Raw genomic sequence first — 24,741 nt, 5'->3', positions numbered from 1 at the left:
AGATCTCTCCACAGGTGTTCTATGGGATTCAGGGCTGGTCTCCAGTGCTTTCTCTCAAACCATTTTCTCGTGCTTTTTGATGTATGTTTTGGGTCATTGTCCTGCTGGAAGACCTCTGAGGGAGACCCAGCTTTATGCTGCAAAATTTGTTGGTCGTCTTCACACTTCATAAGGCCATGTACATGGTCAAGCAGTCCAGTGCCAGAGTGAGCAAAGCAACCCCAAAACATCAGGGAACCTCCGCTATGTTTGACCGTGGGGACCGTGTTCTTTTCTTTGACGGCCTCTTTTTTTCCCCCCTGTAAACGTTAATGTTGATGCCTTTTGCCAAAAAGTGCTACTTTTGTCTCATCTGACCAGAGAACATTCTTCCAAAACGTTTTTGGCTTTCTCAGCTAACTCCAGACTGGCTTTTTTTATGTCTCTGGGCTTCTCAAGTCCTCAGACAGTTCTTTGGTCTCCTTCCCTTTCGCCATGCTTAATGTGGTACATACAAGGACAGAGGTTGAGTCAACTTTAATCCATTTTAACTGGCTGCAAGTATCATTTAGTTATTGCCACCACCAGTTATGTGCCACAGGTAAGTAACAGGTGCTGTTAATGACACAAATTAGAGAAGCATCACATGATTTTTCAAAGGGTGCCTATACTTTTGTATGGCCCATTTTGTAGTTTTGTGATTATGAATTAATTTTTGTTCTCCATTCTCTTTTGGGTTTTTTTCAATGCAAGCAAAATAAATGAAGATTTACTATTACTACCAAAGCATTTGTAATTGCAATCATTTGCTGGGAGAAATTGAGCATTATCTGACAGAATTGCAGGGGTGCCAATACTTTTGGCCAGCAGTGTATGTCACACTTATGTTAGTCCTGTGCTATGGGATAGAGCGATAAACGCAATTTCGTTTTCTTTGAATGACCTGTGCATATGAAGAAGATGAAAATCAAGCTGACTTTGTTAGTGATCAAAAAAATTTTTTGTAACGCATCTTCTGGAGAAATAATTTGATCAGTTCTTCTGTTGGATCCAGAGGTTGCGCTAGACATTTTCGTTGTCTGTCATTTTGACTGACAGGGTCATAAAAATCTGGTCATAGTCTATTTTTACCCGTCACTTAAATTTTTTAAATGATAATGATGACATATTCAATAGTATTTAGTTTTCATTCATTTTTAATTAATATTGTAACGCTTGCTTGGCGGCGAAAAATTAGACACGGAAGTCGTGGTATTTTTCTCCCTTTTTACTCTGCTTACCGCCAACAACTCCGCCCCCAAAGAAAAAGAGGCAACGATATAGACCCCAAACACCAACGTCACACAATGATCTTAATTGTGGTTGTCAGCCCAAAATCTTCTAAATATATATTAAATGCATCTTACCAGATATAATGACTACTACATAGTCTGTGGTGATCGTTTGGTGCCCAGATTTCTTGTCGAATTACAGCAGTCCATCTCGCTCTCATCTTCGGGTCTCTCAGAATACGGTAGAACTTCAAGTCTCTCCGTCTATCTTCTCTGTTACAGCAACCAACCGCCACACACGCCTTCACCATTTTGATTATTAATATTAACGAGCAGAAAAACACGCCGCAATAGGAGGTATGTACGTAGTGGTAATGTGTAAACATGACGAGCTGACACACAATATGGCGGCTCCAGTCAGGGGGGCGGAGTTGTGACGTCATGTGATTGGGGTCTATACACAGGCGGCAATCTTGTCCATCAATTGGATGACGCGCTGGTACACCGGGTGCACCAATAAGAACCTCGCGTTGATGTGTCAATCACGGTGCCGCCGCCAGACCCCGGTGACGCTACAATATTCTGACAGAAGAGCCAATGACGTCATGCATTAAGAGAGACAATAGCTAATTAATATGCTAACTCACCACCCTGTGGTCTGAGGTGTGAATTGCAACCTGTCAAAATGACGGACGGACTTCAGTTTTTTCCGTCACCGTTTTAAAAAACCGGTCAACGACGGAAAATATCCGGTTAACGCGACCCCTGGTTGGATCTCTCCTGACTGTGGTACTCCCCAAGGTTTCTCATTTTTCTCCCAATTGACTCTGGAGTTTTTGGAGTTTTTCCTTGCCGGCATGGAGGGTCTTAAGGATAGGGGATACCCAGGACTTGAACTGTATCTATTCATCTTTGTTGCTTCATTTCTAATTGTGTATCATATTGCCTCTGTAAAGCCCTTTGAGACCTCTGTTGTGATTGAGGGCTATACAAATTGAATTGAACTGAATTGAATTGAACTGTTACTTACTGTTGTGACTTGTGGCCGCAGAGTCTCCTTTCTTTGCCGGGACTTGACTTGGTGCCGCTTTAACCGTCTTGCTCTGAGAAATACAACCATTAAGTTTCATTTCACACATTTGTCGTCCAATACGGTACATTCCGAGCCCACCCACTTGTAACGGATTGGATTTTGTTTGTCTCGTGTAAAATATCATGTGTTGTGGCAGACTACAGATTGGGAAACCCGTGTTGAGAGTTCAGTCTACCCCAATTTCTAGTTTCGACTTCCACGCGCAGTGGTAAAAGACAGAGCGAAAGTAATATGGTAGAACTTTAGTAAAGCCTTAAATGAGGTTGCGTTGCGTACTACAATAGTTAAGACAGAACAGACACGAGAACCGCAAAACGTAATAACATTATAATACGTGGGGTTATTTAGGTTTACCATAATCCATGCTGGTGGGGGACACAAGCATTTTATTTACCTTCGCCATTTTCATGTTGACACACGTGTGCGCTAACAAACGAAGGTGTCCTACTGCGCGTGCGCACAACCGAGGAGGAATTTGCTACGGGTGCCCAGAAGGAACTGTGGGCGGCAGAGAAGGAAACTAGACATTCTACACAAATGAGTCAAAAAGAAATCCAGGAGGCATTGTCACGACTTTCGACGCCAGCTACAGCTTTAGCAAAGATAGATTTGGTCTGGCTTTTCTCGAAGAGTTCAGCAAGGAGCCTCAACACAGTCGTGCTCATTCATGTTTTGACAAAGATATTTGACTCAGGCGCTTAGGGACGAGGTTGGTTGCATTACAACGTGCTATGTCTTGTCTAGCAGCTCCAATTTGGCTCGCTAAAATTTGCGGTAGCGTGTACGTGTTTAGAAGTGGGGAGGGCCGGGCGAAGTCCGAAGGTTGAGTCACTTTAACGGCAACACCATTCGGCGAATTTGGCTGGCTGGCTCGCTCGCGCGCGCAATGCACTCTCGCTTGAGACGACGCCGTTGATCGCCACTTTCCCACAATGGGAACTCCGAGGAATGTCATAAAGAAGGAACGATATATTTTGTCCGTGGACGTGGGCTCGACTGTCATCAGGTGTCACGTGTACGACAAGAAGGCAGAAATACGTGGCTCGTCCTGTGAACAGGTACACTGCGTAGTAGACGAGCACTCCTCCCCCTCTAAAGTGACTGTCCTCTTTATTTAGGTTGTCCCGTTACATCCAGAGGAAGGGCATGTGGAACTTGACCCAGACGCACTGTGGAAAAGCTTCATCTCGGTGGTCAAGGGGGCTGTCAAAGGTATTCTTGCGTCACTGCAAATTCTCATGTACCGGTGATAGGAAAGTGCTATTTCTACGACTTACCTCGATGAAAACAAGCCTGCATGTCTTGTCAAGTTGGGCTCCTCGGTTGTTTTTTTCTTTGGAGAATGCACCAGTAGAACAAGTACTATCTTGATCGATGAGATCCTGCGGCGTTACGAGACATTAGGGGTGGGAACCTCACCATGCGATTTGCGATACAAGGCTCACAATAACGATGATCTCAGCATATGGCGATACAACAATTATCCATGCGTCGGTCAGGGAATGCCACTAATAAACAGAAAAACGAGCTCTTTTCATCCCTCTGCTGAGAATAGGAATGGGTTTATCACTAGTAGATGTCCAATACATTTGAAGTGGGAGGATGGCAGGGAATGAACATTTGTTCTTTCGTTGCCGTCCTCCCACTTCAAATGGATTGAACGTTTATGGCAGTCAATAGCAACCGATGTGTTTCATTTTGGGGCCTATTTGCTGTTGATTTCTAGGTCACTTCCATTTGATTTGGGGAGGGGGGGGGGGCATTTATAGGCCATTTCCTGACGATTTTGGGTTACAGAACACAAAGTGATCCGGGAATCTCCTTAAATGAATAGGCAATGACTCCAACTCAACGGCCAGCCCCCCCCAGTGGCCGAAAAGTGTCGTTGCATGAAATTGACTTTCCTATAGACCCTACCCACCGACGTCACAAAATCACGTGATCGCTGTATTGTTCCGCCCCCTTGTCCGTCATTTTGTGTCTGTATTATCAATTGATCGAGCAATTTATAATGCATTTCATGGAAGACCCGGTGCTTTCGGATGCCGTAAACTCACTGGATGCGTTGCATAAAAGGCGTTATGTGGAAAAGCTTCAGTTTATCCATTCGCCAGATCCATATTTGATGCCTAAATCGATGTTTTTCGACCCACTGTCTTCGCCGTATTTGCCTGACATCTGCTAGCTACCCTGATATTTACAACTATCTTGTCCACACAAAATCAGCCTATTCTCACGAAAGTTTGAAAAACTTTAAGAGCTTGGAGGCTTATAAATACTTCGTTGCTGGTTGGGTGAAACAGGTCCTCGTCCACGAAAATTCGGCAGGAATCTATCTTGTGCTTGGAAAGGTGAGTTACGAAATTTCCAATTCAAAATCTTTTGTTATTGCTAACATCCACTGCCAAGTCTAATGTATTTCATGTCATTTGTCAATGGAGCTAGGGCTTTTAATGTTTATATGGTTTAGCAATAGCACTCTCACTACATACATACGTGTATGTTGTCGGCGATTAGCCTAGCAATGATCTTAATTGTGGTTGTCAGCCCAAAACACTCCAAATATATATTAAATGCATCTTACCAGATATAAAATGACTACTACATAATCTGTGGTAATCGTTTGGAGCCCAGTTTTTTCGTCGAATTGCAGCAGCCCATCTCGCTCTCTCCTCTCCGGGTCTCTCGGAATTCGGTAGAACTTCAAGTCTCTCCGTCTATCTTCTCTGTTATTGCAACCGACCGCCACACATGCCTTCACCATTTCGATTATTAATGTTAACGAGCAGAAAAACACGCCGTAAATAGGAGGAATGTACGTAGCCGTAACAGGTAAACACGATGTGTTGACGGACAATTGGGCGGCACCAGTCAGGAGGGCGGAGTTGTGACGTCACGTGGGTAGGGTCTATAGACCCTACTCACCAACGTCACAGAATGACGTGTCGCTGTATCCGGCCGCCATATTGTCCGTCTTTGTTTATCCGTATTCTCAATGGTTTCAATTTGTCGTGCAATTCATGGAAGCCCCGGTGCTTTCAGACGCTGTAAACTCATTGGATGCCTTGCATAAAAGGCGTTATGTGGAAAAGCTTCAGTCTATCCATTCGCCAGATCCATATTTGATGCCTAAATCAATATTTTTCCACCCGCTGTCTTCGCCCTCTCTGCCTGACATCTGCTACCCTGATATCAACAACTATCTTGTCCACACAAAATCAGCCTATTCTCACGAAACTTTGAAAAACTTTTAAGAGCGGCACTCTAAGCAACAGTGTGACCCTTTACTTTCAATTTCCTAAAATGGCGACAATCAATTAAAAAAAAAAAGTTGACTGCGATGGCCGACGCTTCAAGGATAGGTGGATATTGGACTATTTCCTCAATAAAACACGCAACAACTGTGTCTGCCTCATTTGCAAAGAGACAGTCGCTGTTTTCAAAGAGTTCGATGTGACGCGATATTACCAAACAAGACACGCTGACGTGTACGACAACATTACAGGGAAGATACACAGCGCGAAATTAAAGCAACTTGAAGCTAGTGTAAATTCACAGCAGCAGTATTTCGCAAGAGCCCGAGGGTCGAAAGAGAACGCCACAAAGGAGAGAATGTTGAAATTATGAATTTAAAAAAATATAATAAAGCAAATGTGACACACAGAAGGGCTTGCTAAAATGTGTTTAAATATATTGTTCTACGTAAATCAGCCAAGGTAGCCCCCCACATTTTTACCACACCAAATCTGGCCCCCTTTGCAAAAAGTTTGGACACCCCTGTTTAACTGATGATCCTGAGACGAGGCCAGATTCTTTCACTTGGTACCAGCTAAATATTATTCAAAAAATAATGATGGCGGAAGAAATAAACATCTTGAATTTGAAACTGTATGTTGTCAGCGATTAGCCTCGCAATGATCTTAATTGTGCTTGTCAGCCCAAAACCCTCTAAATATATATTAAATGCATCTTACCAGATATAAAATGACTACTACATAATCTGTGGTAATCGTTTGGAGCCCAGTTTTCTCATCAAATTGCAGCAGTCCATCTCGCTCTCCTCTCCGGGTCTCTCGGAATACGGTAGAACTTCAAGTCTCTCCGTCTATCTTCTCTGTTATTGCAACCGACCGCCACACACGCCTTCACCATTTTGATTATTAATGTTAACGAGCAGAAAAACACGCCTTAATAGGAGGAATTTACGTAGCGGTAATGCGTCAACACAACGAGTAGACGGACAATATGGCTCAGAGGCGTGGTTGTGACGTCATGTGAGTAGGGTCTATACTGTATATATAAAAGTTGTAAAGCAATAAAACTGCAACAAAAATGAATGAAATGAACAAAGAAATATATTTTTATAATGGGTCAAAATTATTTTTCAAACAGATCATGTGACTAGCAGCTCAGACGGTCATTTGCTTAGCATATGATTTTAAACAACAACAACAAAATTAGGGGAGGGCAATTTTATTTTTTAAATGATGATTTTCTTTGATTGAAATTTTTTTTTTTTGATTGAAGCAACTTTAGGGATTGAATGATTTAGACACAAATGTCCTACCCATGATATGGCCCAAACACAAAAAGGATTGCTTCAATCAAAGAAAACTTTTTCAATGAAAAATCAAGGGTTCAAATGTAAATTTTTCAATCTCAAATATTTTTTCGCATTCAAAAACGTTTTCTATGATTAACATGTCTTTTTTTGATTGATTTTTCTTTTTGAAGCAACTTATTTTTTGATTGAAAAATAAAGACAAAAATGTTTTAGCCAAAATGTGGCCCAAACACAAATCAACATTACTTCAATCAAAGAAGTTGCTTCAATCAAAAAAAAAAAAAAAAACTTGACTCCAATCCAAAAAAAACAACAGCAAAAAAAATAAATCTAAGAAAAATAGCTTTCACGTGCTTTTTTTTTTGTTTCAAATTTATTTTTGCATTGAAACACTTTTTTTTTTTAAATTGAAGTGCCTTTTTTGGATTGAAAATATATATTTTGATTGAAGCAACTTTTATTTCTTTTATTGAAGATTTTTTTTTTGGGATTGAAAAATAAAGACAGAACTCTACCTCCATATGGCTCCGCCCAGGGGATACAGTTTTTGACTTGGGTAACTACATTGGCACGACACCGGCGGACGTACCATATTCAGTGGTTGACCATCTTGTCGAAAAGTATTGCCTAAGCAGCCTGATTTAGTATCCCTTTAAGAAGGATGGGAAACAAAAAACACTCATTGTCAAGTTATTTTTATAAATATTCTTGCAAATCATTTTTATTGCTGACACTGCATTTCGGGGTCATCAACATGTTCAATTCAATTCAATTTTATTTGTATAGCCCTGAATCACAACAAGGTTGTCTCGAAGGGCTTTGCAGACAACATGCTTTGCAACATGTTGTGCCCCCCTGCCCCAAATGTCAAACTCCGCCTATGGAAGTGAGTTGTAAACGCCCTAAAATAAACAGAAAGACAGAAACACTTTTTAAAAACAATTCTAACCTTTTGGGATACAAAGTATCACAATTTATCACCATTGTGTGAGCCATATTCCTGATTTGTGTAATTTGTAATTTTACGCCTTGTCACTAGAGGCTGTCAATCGTGTCTTTCCACTGACTTGGAGTCTGCCCAGGTAGGTTTAAAATGACAGCTAATCATGACACAGGTGTTGGTATTTAGAAGGGCAGAACAGTTTTTCAATATGGCTTAGTGCATTGCGCTGGAAATAAAATCTACTTATTTTGTTTTGTTCCGTTGTGAAAACGTTGAGTCTTTTGGTTTGTTACTTTTATTTGGATAAAGTGCCTTTGAGTTGAGTTAAAAGACGCCACCAAAATAAACTATAGGAACTGAGAAATGGACTCGCTGTGTATGCTTCGCTTCTTTAACTGCACTCGGCGCACTCCTAACTATCATCCAGTACTTGACTGGGTACAGAGCTTAGTCAGGACAACCCTTTTGATATTTTGTCACACCCCTACAAGACAATGGTTGTTAAAAAAAAAAAAAAAAAAACAGTCAAGTCCAGAAATGACAGGAGTGTCAGACAAACAAAACCAATAATTTGAAGCAAGACATTCCCTGTTAATGGCCTTAAGTCATCGTTGACTTGTCAGTCGTTTACATTTATATCTTACATATAAGGTAGTCTGTTTGAAAGGGCTAAAAGTGTGAGGTTTGTCTTAAACCTAGTGGAAAAAAATACAATGATGTGCCTGGTAAAAGTAGTAAACTCTTATGAGCGCCGCCGCCGTTGTGGAAATATTTCTCAAGTGAACTGGTTGAGTGAGTGAAATTCTGCTTTCAGATCAATACAATATCATAATGGAACTGTCGCACCATTTAGATGCAGCGGTCCAAATGCATCAAATGGAGGCTCTGGGCATCTCCACTCAGCGGGCCACCTTCACGACGTGGGACAGGTGACGGACGACGTGCGCAGTAGTGACGAGCTGGCCAGAGTTACACGTCCCGATCTTACCCTTTTGACAGGAGAAGTGGCATTCCTTTCCATAACTTCATCAGTTGGCAGGACCAGAGGGCGGCAGCCCTGGTAGCGTCCTGGAACAGATCGTGCACCTTGAAAGTGGGTCTTTTTTTTTTTTTTTCCCCCTTCCATGGCCGTTTGATTTCCGGGTCGGGCAACAATCAAAACTTTCGGTCGCCTGCGCCCTCAGCTTATCCACGGCCTGATGAAAGTGCTCCACTTTGTGACTAGGCAGAAGCGATCTCTCGCAGCCAGTCTGATCGTCTTCTCCACTCAACATGTCACCTTCCGCCTCGTTTGGGCCCTCAAACACTACAAACGGGTGAGTACACGACAGGGACGGACAATTTAGGGCCGCCGCAAACCATTATTTTTGCCATCGGTCGAACCGTTTGACTCCCAGGTAAATCCCATATTTGCCGCTCTGCATTTTAGCAGGAAACACGCATTGGAAACAAAAGCTACGCATTGATAAAAGCAGATGTCTGCAAATATTTCCTATTCATTGTTAAAGATCAGGGAACACATCTGGAAATGTTCTATCCACTTGTTTGCTTTTTAATTGAGAAAAAAATTGGTGTGTTTGTATTTTTTTTCGATGGGCCTCCGATACCAATGCCTGGCTGTGCGGCCTCGGATGATTCCGATATTGTGCCGATTAAACATTTTTGGGAGGGGGGGGGGGAAACACCTTTTTTCGTTTCAAACTAAATGAACGTATTCCCGCTCCAATGTAAAGTCCTCGCTATCGTGGCTTAGTCAGACACTCATTGGCTGCCACGAACCGTTCTCTACCTCCGATCCGTTTGAAGCGGCAACAGCGTACGAACGGCCTCCCGCTTCAAACGGATCGGACGTCTACACTCATTCACGGCAAAAGGACGATCGGATGTCTGTTGTCGTCTCGGGCAGTGTGCGTAGGTGACGGCCAGCTCGATTAGGGGGACCGGCGGTTGGGAACCCGATCTCGAAAAGTACATATTGCGCAGGGTCTTCACCTTATTTCTTAGTACTCGCCAATACCGATGACGTCCGTTTAGTGCCGTATCTGTGCAGCAACGCTATTTCTCTCCTCTAAGGTCGCTCAAGCTGTTTCAGATGGAAACTGCTGCTTTGGAACCATCGACACCTGGCTCCTCTTCAAACTGACCAACGGTAAGCGGGTCCGCTATTGCCAGGTACAGTATCGGATAGAGGTGGGAATCTTGGGGCACCTCACGATTCGATTGCGATTACGTTTCAGAGCGTATGATTCGATTATTGATGCCCCCACCCCCCAGCAGGGTGGCGCAGAGATTAGTGCTCCTACCTCACAGTGTGAAGATCCAACCAAACATCGCACATGATGGTGCTTTTAGCTGCTTCTAATGTTTCGTACGTTAGTTACAAAAAAATATCCTCTTGGGCTTGAATAAAATACTATTTCGGTATTACTATCAAGTTAACAGTTCATAAGAGTAAATACGAAACTCAAGTCTTCATTATGTATCAACAGAATTATAGTATATAAGTATATATATACTCCTCCAAAAATTGGCATATTGTGATTAAGTTCATTATTTTCTGTAATGTACTAGTGTGACAGGTGGGTTTCGACTCTGCGTTGTATGTGTAGTTGGAATGACGACGGGAGTCAAGAGTGCGGTGTGACTTGCTTTTTATCTGATAACAGTCAGAAAAAGTCAATCCTCCCGTTAAACACGGCTTTAACAATGTGCCCCTCCCCTTCGACATCCACACAGAAAAGGACGCGACATACCTGATAACAGTCAGAAAAAGTCAATCCTCCCATTAAACACGGCTTTAACAATGTGCCCCTATTCAAAATAAATAAAAAAAGAGATGCAATGCAATTTTTATACATGAATGCATACCTGGAAGTTACATTTTCCTACAAAACTCTCTGCAGCTAAATGGCACCTACCTTCCCTTCGACATCCACACAGAAAAGGGGAGAATGAATAAAGTGCACCCAACTTAAAGCAGCAGGTGTCGCGGTAATAACCGACATAGGGGAAACAAACAACATACAAACAAAAAGTTCCAACTTTGAAGGAGGATTGACGAAAATAAAATAGAAAATAAGATAACAATCAATTTTGTGTAATTATAAAATAGAAACGTACAATATTTGCAAGTTTGATATACCCCTGTTACACTGATAAACATTCGACTTTCATATATTTTAGATTCATGAGACACAACTGAAGTAGTTCAAGCCTTTTATGTTTTAATATTGATGATTTTGGCAAAAAAGTCCACTAAAACCAAAAATCCCTATCTCAAGAAATGAGCATATTTCATCCGACCAATACAAAAAAAGGTGTTTTTTAATACAAAAAAGTCAACATTCAATGAATTATATCAGCTATGCACTTAATACTTGGTGGGGAATCTTTTTGCTGAAATGACTGCTTCAATGTGGCATGGCATGGAGGCAATCAGCCTGCGGCACTGCTGAGGTGTTCTTGAGGCCCAGGATGCTTCGATAGCGGCCTTAAGCTCATCCACAGTGTTGGGTCTGGTGTCTCTCAACTTCCTCTTCACAGTATCCCACAAATTCTCTATGGGGTTCAGGTCAGGAGAGTTGGCAGGCCAATTGAGCACAGGAATGCCATGGTCAGTAAACCATTTACCAGTGGTTTTGGCACTGTGAGCAGGTGCTGAAAAATGAAATCTTCATCTCCATAAAGCAGATGGAAGCATGAAGTGCTCCAAAATCTCCTGCATTGACCCTGTCCTTGATAAAACACAGTAGACCAACACCAGCAGCTGACATGGCACCCCAGACCATCACTGACTGCGGGTACTTGACACTGGACATTTCCTTCTCCCCAGTCTTCCTCCAAACTCTGGCACCTTGATTTCCCAATGACATGCAAAATTTGCTTTCATCTGAAAAATGTACTTTGGACCACTGAGCAACAGTCCAGTGCTGCTTCTCTGTAGCCCACGTCAGGCGCTTCTGCCGCTGTTTCAGGTTCAAAAGTGGCTTGACCTAGGGAATGCGGCACCCTAGCCCATTTCCGGCACATGCCTGTGCACAGCGGCTCCAGACTCGGTCCGCTGTTTCTGCAGGTCCCCCAAGGTCTGGAATCAGCCCCTCTCCGCAATCTTTCTCAGGGTGCGGTCACCTCTTCTGGTTGTTTCCTGCCACACTTTTTCCTTCCCACTGAGGTGCCTTGATACAGCACTCTGGGAACAGCCTTTTCGCTCAGAAATTTCTTTCTGTGTCTTAGCCTCTTGCTCGAGGGTGTCAGTGATGGCCTTCTGGACAGCAGTCAGGTCGGCAGTCTTGCCCACGATTGCGGTTTGGAGTCATGAACCAGGCCCGGAGTTTTTAAAAGCCTCAGGAATCTTTTGCAGGGATTTTGAGTTAATTCGTTAGTTAATTCGTTGATTCAAATGATTAGGTTAGTAGCTTCTTTAGAGTACCTTTTCATGATATGCTCATTTTTTGAGATGGGGATTTTTGTTTTTTCTTGACTTTTTTGCCAAAATCATCAATATCAAAACAAGAAAAGGCTTGAACTACTTCAGTTGTGTGTCATGAATCTAAAATATATGAAAGTCTAATGTTTATCAGTACATTACAGAAAGTAATGAACTTTATCACAATATGCTCTTTTTTTTTTTTTGAGAAGGACTAGTATGTATAAGTTAGGGTGACCAAACGTCCTCTTTTGCCCGGACAAGTCCTACTTTCACGCAGTATCCTCGTTGTCCGGGCGGGTTTTATAAATTCATAAAAATGTCCGGTTTTTATGATTTTTTTTTTTTTTTTACGGGACCAACTTAAGAGAATTCCTCCGGCCGCTAGGGGGCAGCGCTTGCCTGCGTTGACGTTGCTCCTACTCGTCGGGGCGGGAGAAGGAGTAGATCTTCTTCTTCTTTTTTGTTGGCAGTTCACCCTTTGTTTCATGGGGAATTACCACCACCTACTGACGGTTTGGCGAGAGCTCAGACTACAGTAAGGAGTTCAATAAGAAGTTCTAAAAGATGTGGCTCCATACACCTTTCTGTAAGTTTCTCCTGTTAATGTCGATCACGTGTCTTCTGTTGTACATAGGGTTATATGTGTACACAGAGATGCAGTATATTGTATGAGTCTTGTAATTGTTCTGCGTTAGTTAGTGGTTGAATGCTAGTATAGCTAAATAGCTGTGTTGCTTTTGAGTTTTTTTCACGATAAATACGTATATAATGGCAACTGTTGACTTCTGTCGGAGATTTGTACTGGTGTAATCTGTCAAATCTCGTTTGTTGTCGCATCTTTGCGCTGCCGATGGTAGTAAACCTTTATAGCAAAGTCTGATTTTGCCTCGGCTCCCGTATTCGCTAATAGGGTAGCAATCAGTCAGCTCAGCTGCGCGAGGCATTATGGGCAATGTAGTTTTGAATTTGAACTGCTGCGTTTGGAAACATGCTGGTTGAATCGCTTGTCAGTTTATTTCAGTTATTGTTTGCGTACAATTTAGAACATTGTATGAGAATAAAAATTGAGTGGGAATAACATTTTGTCAACGACAATTGTCGTGATCGTAATTGTAAAAAATGTTGAGTTGGCACATAGCCAACTGTGTGTGTGTATTAACTGGACTACATTTCCATGAGTCTTCATGATATTATTTTTGTTAATAATTATTCTTTTTTTATTTTTTTTATTGTTTGATTATTTTTTTTAGGAAGAATAAAGCCTATTGAGTAAAAAAAAGTGGGAGATATACGCATCTTTGAGTGATCTTCGAGTAAAATTCAAGTATCTCGAGGCGGGGCCGAGTGTCCTCTTTTTTGGAAATCAAAATATGGTCACCCTAGTATAAATGAAAGACGATGAGTACTACTATTTCAGTACAAATGGCTCAAAAAAGTGCTTTTCTGCTTTTTAAATTGTGTAAACATGAACATGTAAACATTGACGGGTTTCCCTGAGGTACAAATAATTACATTATTTTAAAAATGACCTATTGCATCTGAACCTCAACAGTATGCTGGACAGGTCAAGTATGTTTAGCTACTGAGAAAATTCCGGGTCAAGATTCTGCGTGTGGGTGTGGCAGATGGCTAAAGTTACCCAGCTTGGCAGCGACAACCATATTAGTTTCTTTTCCTTCACTACAAAAATGTCTTTTTTGCAATGTTCCATTCATTTACAGCACCGCTTAGCAGCTCAGCCATCTTAGCGCCAGTGGGGTTTTCACGCATTCCTCGTAACGGCGAGTCCGTCTACATACGACGGCGATGGCATGATTTCTACGGGACTGCCGTGTCAGTGAAATATGGATGATGTACGGTACCTCGGCTCCATTGCTTTCAGCATTCTTTGAAATCCCCTATTTTCTACGGGAACATTTTCTAGTCCAATGCAAAATAATTCCACACGTCTTTTACATTTTTGGGAGCATTTCTGATCTCATGGAGAATTTGGTCGGTTGGTCGGTTGGTCGGGTCGGTCAATCAGCCATGCTTGTTGCTGTCTTGTATCTAGGAAGCGTGAGTTGTGGGTGTCCGTTCCCCATAGCGTCCCAAAGACCGCGCCGACTGTGTTTTAGTTCCGCTTTACTTGGCATATTTCAATAATTGGAATTTGGATGTTTGTGAATCGTTCTGGAATCTTCCGCGGCCATCGGCAATTTCACACACCTTTAGTATCGGCGTGTCACCACACCGTGACAGAGTTTAGCATTCCATTTCTCAAGAAAATATCCATTGAAAAGGAAGAATCATGTCTTTTTGTGGTCTGATCTCTCCCAGGTCTGGTTCATGCCACCGACTACTCCAACGCAAGTGCAACTGGGATTTTCGACACTTATCAGGTCTAATTCTAGCACACCGTCATCTTCGGAAAGCGTTGTTTGCTACCTTCTGTCTTCTTTCTACTGGCAGATGTGTTGGAGTCATATGCTTTGCTCTCTGGTCTCCCTGCCGCTCTCCATTTTCCCCCGAGTAGAAAATACAGGGTGAGTAAATCAACGTGGACGGTGTCATTTTCACAGGACGGGGTATTCGCTCACGTTGACGGCGATAGACAATGGCAGTGTTTTCGCCCAATGCCGGCCTTTCCATTTGAAACGAATTTGCTCCGCTTTGAATTTTCTCCACCAACACAAATGTCCCTTTTTGCCAGCTCTCATGTTTTAAAATTTGTTCTAGCTCATTGTCCCTCAGTAAGCAAAGTTGTGCTTTTTGATGTCGTGGTTTGTGGCTCTCGCTCTCCAGCCACAAATTCGGTTCCACCGACCCGTCCATCTTCGGAATAGCTGTCCCCATCATGTCCGTGGTGAGTCGGCGTCACACGATTCGACTTATCCGTATTGTCCCGATTTTGTTGAGACTGCGTTATCTGGCCGATCACAAGCGCGTTATTGTGAAATCTTTGCTGACGTAGATGGCGGACCAACAGGCCGCCATGTTTGGAGAGTGCTGCTACGATGTGGGCGATGTGAAAATCACCATGGGAACGGGTACATTCATGGACATCAACACCGGTAGCGCACCTCACACGTCGGTAAACGGTAAAATCAAAGATAAAATAAAGGTCGTCGGCGTACAAGCGGACCTGTAACTAGCGTATTCTCTTTAGGTCTCTATCCGCTAGTGGGCTGGAAGATCGGGTCGGAGGTGGTGTACCTGGCAGAGGGAAACGCGGCAGATACTGGCACCGCCATCAAATGGGCTCAGGCACTGGGTAAGTGCAATGGCAAATTACTAATCAAGGCCAACCCGCCCGCCACCCATAAATGGCCAAAAATGTCCGCCGGCCTTTTCAGGCCCCCCGCAGTATGGCTTAGGTATAGCTAATCTGTCTTGTCCACCCATACCAGTCCTCAGATAGGAGCGCCATTGACCATCCGGAAGTGCTCCTTTCCTCCCGGGAAAACCGTGAGAATGGACTTTTTCACGTTTTTGAGGGGGTGGGCTCCTTCCAAAAGCACTTGGAGTCTTAAATTTGTATGAATAATGTGTTCATTATTCATGTACGTCAATTGGAGCCCAGTGCTTCAATTGTAAATCATGAGGTGCCGGAACGCAAAGTACATATGATAGCGCAGGGATGACGAGACGGGCGCAGGTCCCGGAACAGACGCAGAAAATGGTGCTGAAAACAACACGCAAATGCCCACTTGCCATGCTGTGGGACTTACAAGCCTCAATTTCAAATAATATCCATGGTATAAATGTTATGACAACAGTTTACAGTTATTTAGGCTATACTCGGTACACGCAATTGTCCACATAATCACAGTTGGGACTTACAGTACAGTCAGCAATTCGTTTCTCAACAGGTCTTACTTGTAAAAAAAAATATATATATATATCTGAGATTACAATAAATAACACAAACCCATTATTTTGCGAGTTTCATTGCCCCCGTCTTCTCTGGCCCCAAAGTTCCCACCGCCTTACAAATTGTGTAGCCCAAACCCAAATTTCCCATAAGGGTACTGGCCTGTTGCTCCGGCTGTTGACGGTCCACCTGGTCGCCTGCCGGCGCTGTAGCTGGCCCCCACTCAAGGTATCGCTGAACCTGACCGGCCGCTGCCACGGTAGCAGCCTCCTGCCCCGGCTGGGCTGGCTGTCCGTGAACCTGGCTAGCTGCTGCGGCGCAAGCCTCCTTCTCCCCCTTGGTCCCGCCCTTTAGCATGATCGCTGCAGCTGCCCTCATCGCCGGTTGTTGCTATTCTGACTCGAAACGGTTATTATTATTTTCTATTCGCCAGAGGTAACGGACCTGCCCTAATAAGTCCCAAAACACAGGGAGGCCAAAATTAAGAGGTGCCGGATCCGGCACAAATTAACCCCTGTTGGGGCCAAATCGGAGCGTGTCGCCTTCAAACATTTGTCAACCTTGCTCGGCTTCAACTGGAATGACCCGCAAGCAATTTATGGCCAAGAAGTGTTTTTCATACCCGGAATTGTGCCTTTACTGGATTAGCGTCGATAGATAGCGTCTAGCGTACTAGTTTGGGTTGTATCCTAGCCAGAGAAATGCGCTCGAGCATAAAATGAAGACTCCTCATAACTCGCCATCTAGCCAGATGAGACGGGGAGGCAACGAGGACGTCCATCCAGCCAGGGGTCCGGATAGTCAGGAGGCTGGGGCTGAAAAAGAGGACACCGGGTGACTAGTGATGAAGAGACTAGTCAACTAGATATTAAAATTAGAAAATAGAAATAAAGTAAGACAAGTGGTAGGTAGAGTGAGATAAAGGAGATAGGACTCGGTGGCTGTACTTCCCCTAGCATTATAGCTTCTAGTGCAGCTTAGACTGAACTATGAGTCTAGTCCGATTTCAACTAGCCTGACCATAAGCTGTGTCAAATAGGAACGTTTTTAGTCTAATCTAGTCTGTACAGACTGTCTCGGCTTCTTTAATACTAGCTGGAAGCTGATTCCATAAAACAGGAGCTTGGTAGCTAAAGGCTCTAGCTCCTACTTGACGTTGCTGTCTTCAAACGTAAGGGTTTAAAATTGCGCAGGAGAAAAGTTGGTGCCCAAATAATACAATTATTTTGAGTGAGCTAGGTTAAAACATTGTTGTTTTTTTAAAGGTGAGTTATGAGCCCGACATTTGTTTCTTTTGCCGGGACGGGAGGAGAACAACCTTGCTTTTCGTCAAGTGGAAGATAGATTTTTTGGGCCTCTAACCCACGGTGGCTTCATTCTAAAAAGCAACCGAGAATGATTGCAAAATATTAGCCCAAAAATGAAAGAGTCTTTTCGCTGCCGCAGATCTCTTCTCTGACGTGGAGCACACCAGCACGATGGCGTACAGCGTGAGCGACTCAAACGGCGTCTGTTTCGTTCCGTCTTTCAGTGGTCTGCAGGTACGGGCGCTCCCGGTTTTTACAACACTTTACCCAAAAATAACGGGGGTTTTTTCTTTGTTTTTTGCATGCGTGTCTGACAGTAGATTTTAAACGCCAGCGTTTCCATCCATTGGTAAAATCTTTTTTGTTGTTGTTTTTCCTCTGCTACCTTTCTGAAGTGGCCTTTGTAAGTGTGTTTTATAAATCATTTCACTATAAAGTCTTGTATTGTGTAGTGCTGGGCGACACGGAAACAAGATTTTATCACGGTGACGACATGAGGTGGTAATTATTTGAGGAATCGTTGGATTTGGACCCCCTATTAAATGATACGCTGCCAACACAGGTACATACTTTGTATGTAGCATTTACTGTACAGAGTATGTAAAAGAAAAAAAAGTGTACGTTGAAAAGAACAGTAACGGAAATGGACGTCCCTTACTGTCGACGGCAGCAAACGGAACTGTCGCAAATATGAGAGGTATCGAGCGATATTAAATTATGCGATGTCAGCAAAAGTGGGACATGATCTACTAGTACTTGTGAGTGGTTTTAACTTTAAAGACTACTAACTCATTGGTGGCCACTGACATGCCTACTAGTGGCAAACTCATTTTACTTGACAGCAGAAGTATGATTGGACATCAATCATGAATACGTTTAATCGTGTAGTGAATTTGCTTGAGTGTGCTACTTGTCGTGATCTGTTTTGTTAAACCCCGCTATTTCCGCTTGTTTCGAATGCATCCCTCACCAAGCGGGTCTGGAGGTGGAATGGATGCCGAAATTCCCAGCTTACCACCTCATCCTCGGTAACTTTTATTTTTGTTTTTCGGGATTGACCGAACGACGTTATGACCGTTGGAGGTTTACTATTGCGCTTGCGATTCGGATCGCCCAGTACTAGCATGGCATTAGCAGATAACAAGAAAGAGAAGGACTTTGCTCTGAAGCCGTTCCCGTTGTGAACGTGAGCCCAAATGTTCCTAGGCTCCCCTGAACGACCCCAAGGCTTGCGCCTCCTTCATGGGCCTGAAACCTTCCACCACGAAATGTCACTTGGTGCGCGCCATTCTGGAGTCGGTGGCCTTCCGGTGAGTCTTTTGCCCGGCCTCGCTTGGAGCGGACCGAACAATCTGGCCGCCGTGTTTGTCGTTCGCAGAAACAAGCAGCTGTACGAGACCGTGCTGAGAGAAACCGACATTCCCATTACAAAGATCAGGTAGAGTTCTTCATCCCGTCGACAGTTTCGGGGCTCCGTAGCGCATCGCTCTCTTTGCCTAACCTCTCAGGGTAGACGGCGGGGTTTCGTCCAACGACTTCATCACGCAGCTTACTGCGGACCTGTTTGGTAGAAAGATTGAAAGGTGCCGCCACCGGGAAATGTCTTGTCTGGGGGCGGCCTTTGTAGCCGGGCTCGGTACGGGTAAGTTGCGCTTCATGTGTTCAGCCTTTACGCCGTCTCTTGTTAATGAGAAAAATAGGATACACCGGGGAGCGTCCTTTTTCAGCTTTGCAAGTTTTTTTTTTTCTGTGCGGAATCTAAAACTGATCTCTATTTTTAAATAAAGGTGCCCCGATTCTTCCAAAAAAAGTCGGGAAAAACACTGTGCTTAAACATATACAGTAGTATGAAAAAGTATTTGAACTTTTTGGAATTTCTCACATTTCTGCATAACATCACCATCAAATGAAATCTGATCTTCGTCAAAATCACACAGATGAAAATACACTGTCTGTTTAACTAAAACCACCCAAACATAGGGTTCTATACTTGAATGAGGATAGCACGCAAACAATGACAGAAGGGGGAAAAATCATTAAGTGAACCCCCTGCCTAAGGAGACTTAAAGAGCAATTTTTACCAATTTAAGTCAGGTGTGTGCTCAATAACTGATGAGTGGTTTAAAGCTGCCCTGCACACTATAAAACACACACCTGGTAAGAATTGTCTTGATGAGAAGCATTGTCTGATGTGCATCATGGCTCGGTCAAAACTGCTGTCTGAAGACCTGCGATCAAGGACTGCTGATTTGTATAAAGCTGGGAAAGGATGCAAAACCCTCTCTAAAAGTCTGGATGGTCATCAATCGACATTCAGTGAAGTTGTATACAAACGGAGAGAGTTTGGCACTGTTGCTTCTCTCCCAAGGAGTGGCCGTCCACCAAAGAGGACATCAAGGGTTCAGTGCAGAATACTCAGAGAGGTATAAAAAAAAGAACCCTAGAGTGTCTGCTAAAGACTTACAGAAATCACTGGCACAGTCCAATATCTCTGTGCGCACTCATCAACTGTATGGCCAAGAATGGTGTTCATGGGAGGACCCCACGGAGGGAGCCACTGCTGTCTAGAAAAAATATTGTTGCTCGTTTATTGTTTGCAAAAAGGCACTTGGACACGCCACAGAAGTTTTGGCAAAACATTTTGTGGACTCATGAAACCCAAGTTGAATTGTTTGGGAGTAACACACGGCGTCATGTGTGGAGGGAAAAATAGAACAGCTCAACACCTCAACGCGATTTGGGGCTGTTTTGCTGCCTCAGAGCCTAGACAAATTGCAATTATTAATGGAACAATAAATTCAACCGTTTTGCAGGAAAACCTTTTGCCATCTGTCAGACAGCTGAAGCTAAAAAAGGGATGGATGCTGCAACAAGACAATGATTCAAAACACGATGACATCAACTTCAGGAGAACAAAATACACGTTCTGGAGTGGCCAAGTCAAAGGCCAGACTTGAAACCCATTGAGATGCTGTGGCATGACCTCAAGACAACGATGCATGCCAGACATCCCAGGAATCGGACTGAACTACAGCAGTTTTGTAGAGATTAGTCCTGATCGATGCGCCAGACTGATCTGCAGCTACAGGAAGCGTCTGGTTGAAGTTATTGCTGCCAGAGGGTGGGTCACAAGATGTTGAATGTAATGGCTCACGTACTTATTTTTCCCGCCTCTGTCATTGTTTGCATACTATCCTCGTTGAAATATGAAAACCTATAATTGTTTGGGTGGTTTTAGTTAAAGCAGACACTGTTTTTTCATCTGTGTGATTTTGACAATGATCACATTTGATGGTGATTTTATGCAGAAATGTGAGAAATTCCAAAAGGTTCAGTTACTTTTTCATACTACTGTATTCATGTAACAAATTCAAACTGGCCATACAATGAAACTTACTTGCAAGGCTTACTTAACAATATTACCGCTACAATTTGACAAAGGCAATTCGTTATGTATAAGTTATGGTCCAAAAAAAAAAATCATATGCTAGTGAAAGCAGTTTTGGATTCCGCGCCCCCAAAATGAGACCTTCTCGCCCGGTGTCGTCTACTATTGTGCGTCGGTGTGCTAATAAGTAGATAAGTTGAAGTGGGAGAGCTGTGCCCAAAAAAATGACAGTTTGTGATGAGAGAGGGCAGATACTTGACCATGATAATGTTTGGTTTTTTTCTCCCGCTATCTGATCAAGTGTTATTTTTATCTGCCGACTGTCTGAAGAGGGAAAAGTGCTTTCCTATTAAGTATTCATGTGATGCAATTTGACTTGAAGACAATGTAAATCAATTACAGAAGATGGATTTGTCGCAGTGTGGAAAACCAAAGGTGCTGATCTCTGGATAGCTATCAATTATGGTCACTTGAAAGTGAGTTCATTGTGTGTTGTCAACGCTCCACTCCGTCCGGCGTCTTGGCAGGCTACTGGCGATCCTGCGAGGAGCTGAAGAAGCTGCGCGGCGCCGACGCCCTCTTTTGCCCTAAAGGAGCGCCCGGCGACCGTTCGGCTTCCGACCACGCGCGCCATCTAGAAAGATGGGAGAGAGCTCTCCGACGCTCCATGTATTGGTACAAGCAACCCTGACCTTTAGCGGACAAAAGAGACTGAGCCGCGCTTGAAAATACAAGGGAGGACCATACATCCATTTATCCAAATGTCATTTTGAAGTCACCTCACTCTCAGTATGTCATCCAAATGCGGTCTCCACCTTAATGGAAAAGCAGACGTGTCACGGGAGCACCATTTCCAATCATGGACGAAATGATTGGCATCCCTGGAATTTTTCCAGAAAATACAGCATTTCCCAAAGGAAATGGAATTACAAATGTTTACAGCATGCATGTGTTTCTTTCTCCCCATTTTAGACAAAACTCAAAAAATAGGTTGGACAAAATTGTTGGCGCCCTCAACACAAAATTTGCTTGCGCATCATTTGGAAGAAATAACAATCGCTTCCTGTTACCGTCAACAAGTTTGGTGCACCTCTCCGGTGGAATTTTGGACCACTCTTCAACTGCTGCAGGTCTTTCAGATTTGAAGGGTGCCATCTTGCAACAGCAATTTTGAAAGCTCTCCATAATGTTCAATACGAATTAGGTACAGACTCTTCTCAGATATCTCCAGCGCTTTCTTGGTGCTATTTGAGCTATGTTTTTGGGTCATTGTCCAGTTGGAACACCCATGGCCTCTGACGCAGACCCGCTTTTCTGACACGACACCCTACATTCCGGCCCAATACATTTTGATAGTCTCCAGATTTTATGACTCCTTGCACTGACATACCTCAAATAGCACCAACAAATGGTTGGAGACAAAGTGTGGAGAATTGGGAGGTGGCCATCGATGTGTTCGGCAATTCCTTCCTACGTGGCGAAACGTCCTACGCGATGCTCAGCGCGCTTGCCCGAGCATCCGCACGCATGCGCACATTGGTTAAAAGCGGTCAATATTCACTATTTTTGCTTTTATTGAATTTTTTATGAGCTTTCCGTTGCCTTAAAAATACTTTTTGCATTTATATCCGTCTCATAGGTTCAACCATTGTTGACATTTTTTTTGGGGGGGGGGGGGGGGTAGCTTTAAAGCAGTTGACCACATGAGTCACGTAGCGCATTTAAACCGTCCTTATTTAATTAAACTACACTGAAGTATTTTTTTAAGGCATTTTTTAGTAGGTTCTGCCTGTATGCATCCAAACAAAACAAGTTGAGAGCGCACAGTAGTACTTTGGCTGTTAAATTCGGCTCATGTAGACGTTTCGCCAATGTAGGAACTTGTGGCGGAACACCGGATCTAAATCCCATTGAACACCTACGGAGAGATCTCAAATTTGCTGTTGCAGGAAGGCAGTCTTTCAATCGGAGAGACATGGAACAGTTTTCAAAAGAAGACTGGTCCAAAATTCCATCTGAGAGTTGCACCAAACTTGTTGATGGTTATAGGAAGCGATTGCTTTCTGTTATTTCTTCCAAATGATGCGCGAGCAAATAGTGAATTGAGGGTGGCAACAATTTTGTCTAGCCCATTTTTTGCATTTGGTGTAAAATTGTGTACATTTTGCCTTTCCTCTTCAGCTTGTTTCATCTTTTTCCAATGCAAATCCAAGGAATAAACACATTCATAGTGAAAACATTTAGAATTGCGTTCATGTCTGGGAGAAACTATTTTCTGGAAAAAAATCCAGGGGTACCAATTATTAGGTCCATGATTGTAATTCAGGCATATTGCGGTCACACCTGGAAAAAGACAAAACTGTACACGGCAAAATTGTGACAGGTTTTCATGTTGCGGCAACAAACCCTTTTTTGCTTGTTAACCACAAAATGATGTTTTGGAGCTAATCAGGTGTGTGTATAACTTTCAGTGGCAGCCCATGAGTTAACTGGCCATTTGAAAAGCATTTTTTTATCCCAGTACCCGCCTTCCACACAAGATATTTCCGTACGGGTCGGTTCCCCTCAAGATGGAGATAAAAATGTACCTAGATGTTGCGTTAAGCCCGCCAAACCATTTCCGGCCACGTGTTCATCATTTCAACGAGTCCGTATTTGTACGCTTTGACGGAGTTCGGGGCCGTCGGGAGCCGGCGACGCCAACTGAACTTCTGCGAGGCGTTGGGCTGATTTGCTTTGGTTTCTAAATGCAAGTGCAAAAATGTAAATAAAGTTGGATTTTTGGATCAAACTTTTTATGATTTACTACAATTGTCAGGTGCTGCTGCACATTTACCAAAAATAGCATAGATTTCTGGCGCCAAGACAAAAAAAAAAAACACACATTTGTGAGAAAAGCCCTCAATTTGCCCCTCCCAGTCAAAAAAGGATTGGACATCTAGCGCTGTCAATGGCAGCCGATGAGTTAAATACTATGGGAAAAATAGTGTCATTGTGGGTGAATTTCTGTTTCATAATTAACATTGAATTCATTTATAAATGTATTTATGTCATGTACGTCGTTGTTCTCGATCCGTGATACGATCGTTCTCCTGATGTTACCGTACTTTTCTTTACCCGAATTGTCACGAAGCGGGAGCGATGGAGACCCGAATACGGGGAAAAACGGGGAGGTGGACAGGTAGCAGTCGAGAAAATGTTTTAATGTAAGCAAAGACCCAAAGTGCGACCAAAAGGCACAGTCCAAACAAAACAAAGTCTAGAAAACAAACCAACTTACAGTACTGTGTAAAACGGGGCCAGGAACACAGATATAAACGCATACACAGACAAGGAGTAAGACGCAGGCACATGCGGGTGACACAAGAGGCAGCGGATTGGTCAAGGCACAACAGGTGAAATCAACGAGTAAACACAAGGACCAGACACACTGGGGCGCAACCATAACAGACCGCAACTCAAGGCACGACATGAATACACCCCAGCTTATTTACAGGCAATTGCTAGTTTTTTTTTAATGACCAAAAATAGGAGCTTTTATAGGGAAAGTGGCTAAATATCGACTTTTGAAAGCTAGTGACTCGCACTGTCCTCGGAGAGGTTAAACGGATGCGGATTTCCGTCAAATAAGCGCCAAGGGCTTAACTCCATACTGTTAAGTAGAGTGTGATGACAAGACCGTGCGCTTGCACTTGCTGACTCAGAATCCACTGTAAAGAGATTCCTATGCGAGTCCGGTAAGGGGGAGGAGGGGGACCGGACTTGATAACAAGACACGGCGTCTGTCCGTGAGTGTTTTCCCATTGATGCGAGCACGCTCTCCGCGAGGGTTGCTATGGTAGCGTGCGTGCGGATGGAGAGAGTGAGAACAAATGAGTGTGTGTGAGTGTGTTCCTGCTATAGTAAAGAGGGCG

General features: G+C 43.4%; 2 protein-coding genes across 6 annotated transcripts in view; one reads left to right on the top strand and one right to left on the bottom strand.

Annotated features, from left to right (window-relative positions):
- Window positions 1-2,857, bottom strand: part of LOC130929648 (nucleolin-like) — a 15,485-nt gene extending 12,628 nt beyond the window's left edge. Inside the window, exons 1-2 of one of the 3 annotated variants that reach the window (XM_057856990.1) lie at window positions 2,738-2,857; window positions 2,281-2,353 (exon numbers count right to left, since the gene is read on the bottom strand). In XM_057856990.1, coding sequence (XP_057712973.1) covers window positions 2,281-2,353; window positions 2,738-2,752 — 88 coding nt within the window. In that variant the 5' untranslated portion in view covers window positions 2,753-2,857. Of the gene's footprint in view, window positions 1-2,280; window positions 2,354-2,425; window positions 2,678-2,697 lie in introns of those variants that run through there. The other 2 variants (XM_057856991.1, XM_057856989.1) reach the window with 2 other exon arrangements.
- Window positions 2,804-24,741, top strand: gk5 (glycerol kinase 5). 3 transcript variants are annotated; one of them, XR_009066935.1, is made up of 17 exons: window positions 2,804-3,401; window positions 3,462-3,555; window positions 8,704-8,779; window positions 8,850-8,943; window positions 9,035-9,166; window positions 9,924-9,999; window positions 12,750-12,865; window positions 14,599-14,804; window positions 15,064-15,124; window positions 15,233-15,359; window positions 15,428-15,532; window positions 17,579-17,673; window positions 18,646-18,749; window positions 18,818-18,877; window positions 18,948-19,081; window positions 21,129-21,262; window positions 21,355-21,493. XR_009066935.1 is itself a non-coding variant. In XM_057856987.1 (16 exons), exons 1-16 carry the CDS (start codon window positions 3,276-3,278, stop codon window positions 21,516-21,518), a joined length of 1,770 nt encoding a protein of 589 aa, XP_057712970.1. In that variant the 5' UTR covers window positions 2,804-3,275; the 3' UTR covers window positions 21,519-24,741. The 3 variants fall into 3 exon arrangements, 2 of the variants coding, with proteins under 2 accessions (XP_057712970.1, XP_057712971.1); XM_057856987.1 differs by lacking the exon at window positions 21,129-21,262 and having other exon boundaries at window positions 21,355-24,741; XM_057856988.1 differs by lacking the exons at window positions 12,750-12,865; window positions 21,129-21,262 and having other exon boundaries at window positions 14,599-14,660; window positions 14,731-14,804; window positions 21,355-24,740.

This window comes from Corythoichthys intestinalis, chromosome 14 (assembly GCF_030265065.1).
Source record: "Corythoichthys intestinalis isolate RoL2023-P3 chromosome 14, ASM3026506v1, whole genome shotgun sequence".
Lineage (NCBI taxonomy): Eukaryota > Metazoa > Chordata > Actinopteri > Syngnathiformes > Syngnathidae > Corythoichthys > Corythoichthys intestinalis.
The sequence above is the reverse complement of the archived record's forward strand: the minus strand, read 5'-3'. Positions and strand labels throughout refer to the sequence as shown.

What these genes read in the sequence shown, in the direction of transcription:
- gk5 (XM_057856987.1), top strand. Translation starts at nt 3,276, where the DNA reads ATGGGAACTCCGAGGAATGTCATAAAGAAGGAACGATATATTTTGTCC. An exon ending in GGTCAAGGGGGCTGTCAAAG is followed by an intron (nt 3,556 to 8,703) that starts GTATTCTTGCGT and finishes CGCACCATTTAG; the next exon opens with ATGCAGCGGTCCAAATGCAT. An exon ending in CTGTCCCCATCATGTCCGTG is followed by an intron (nt 15,125 to 15,232) that starts GTGAGTCGGCGT and finishes TTGCTGACGTAG; the next exon opens with ATGGCGGACCAACAGGCCGC.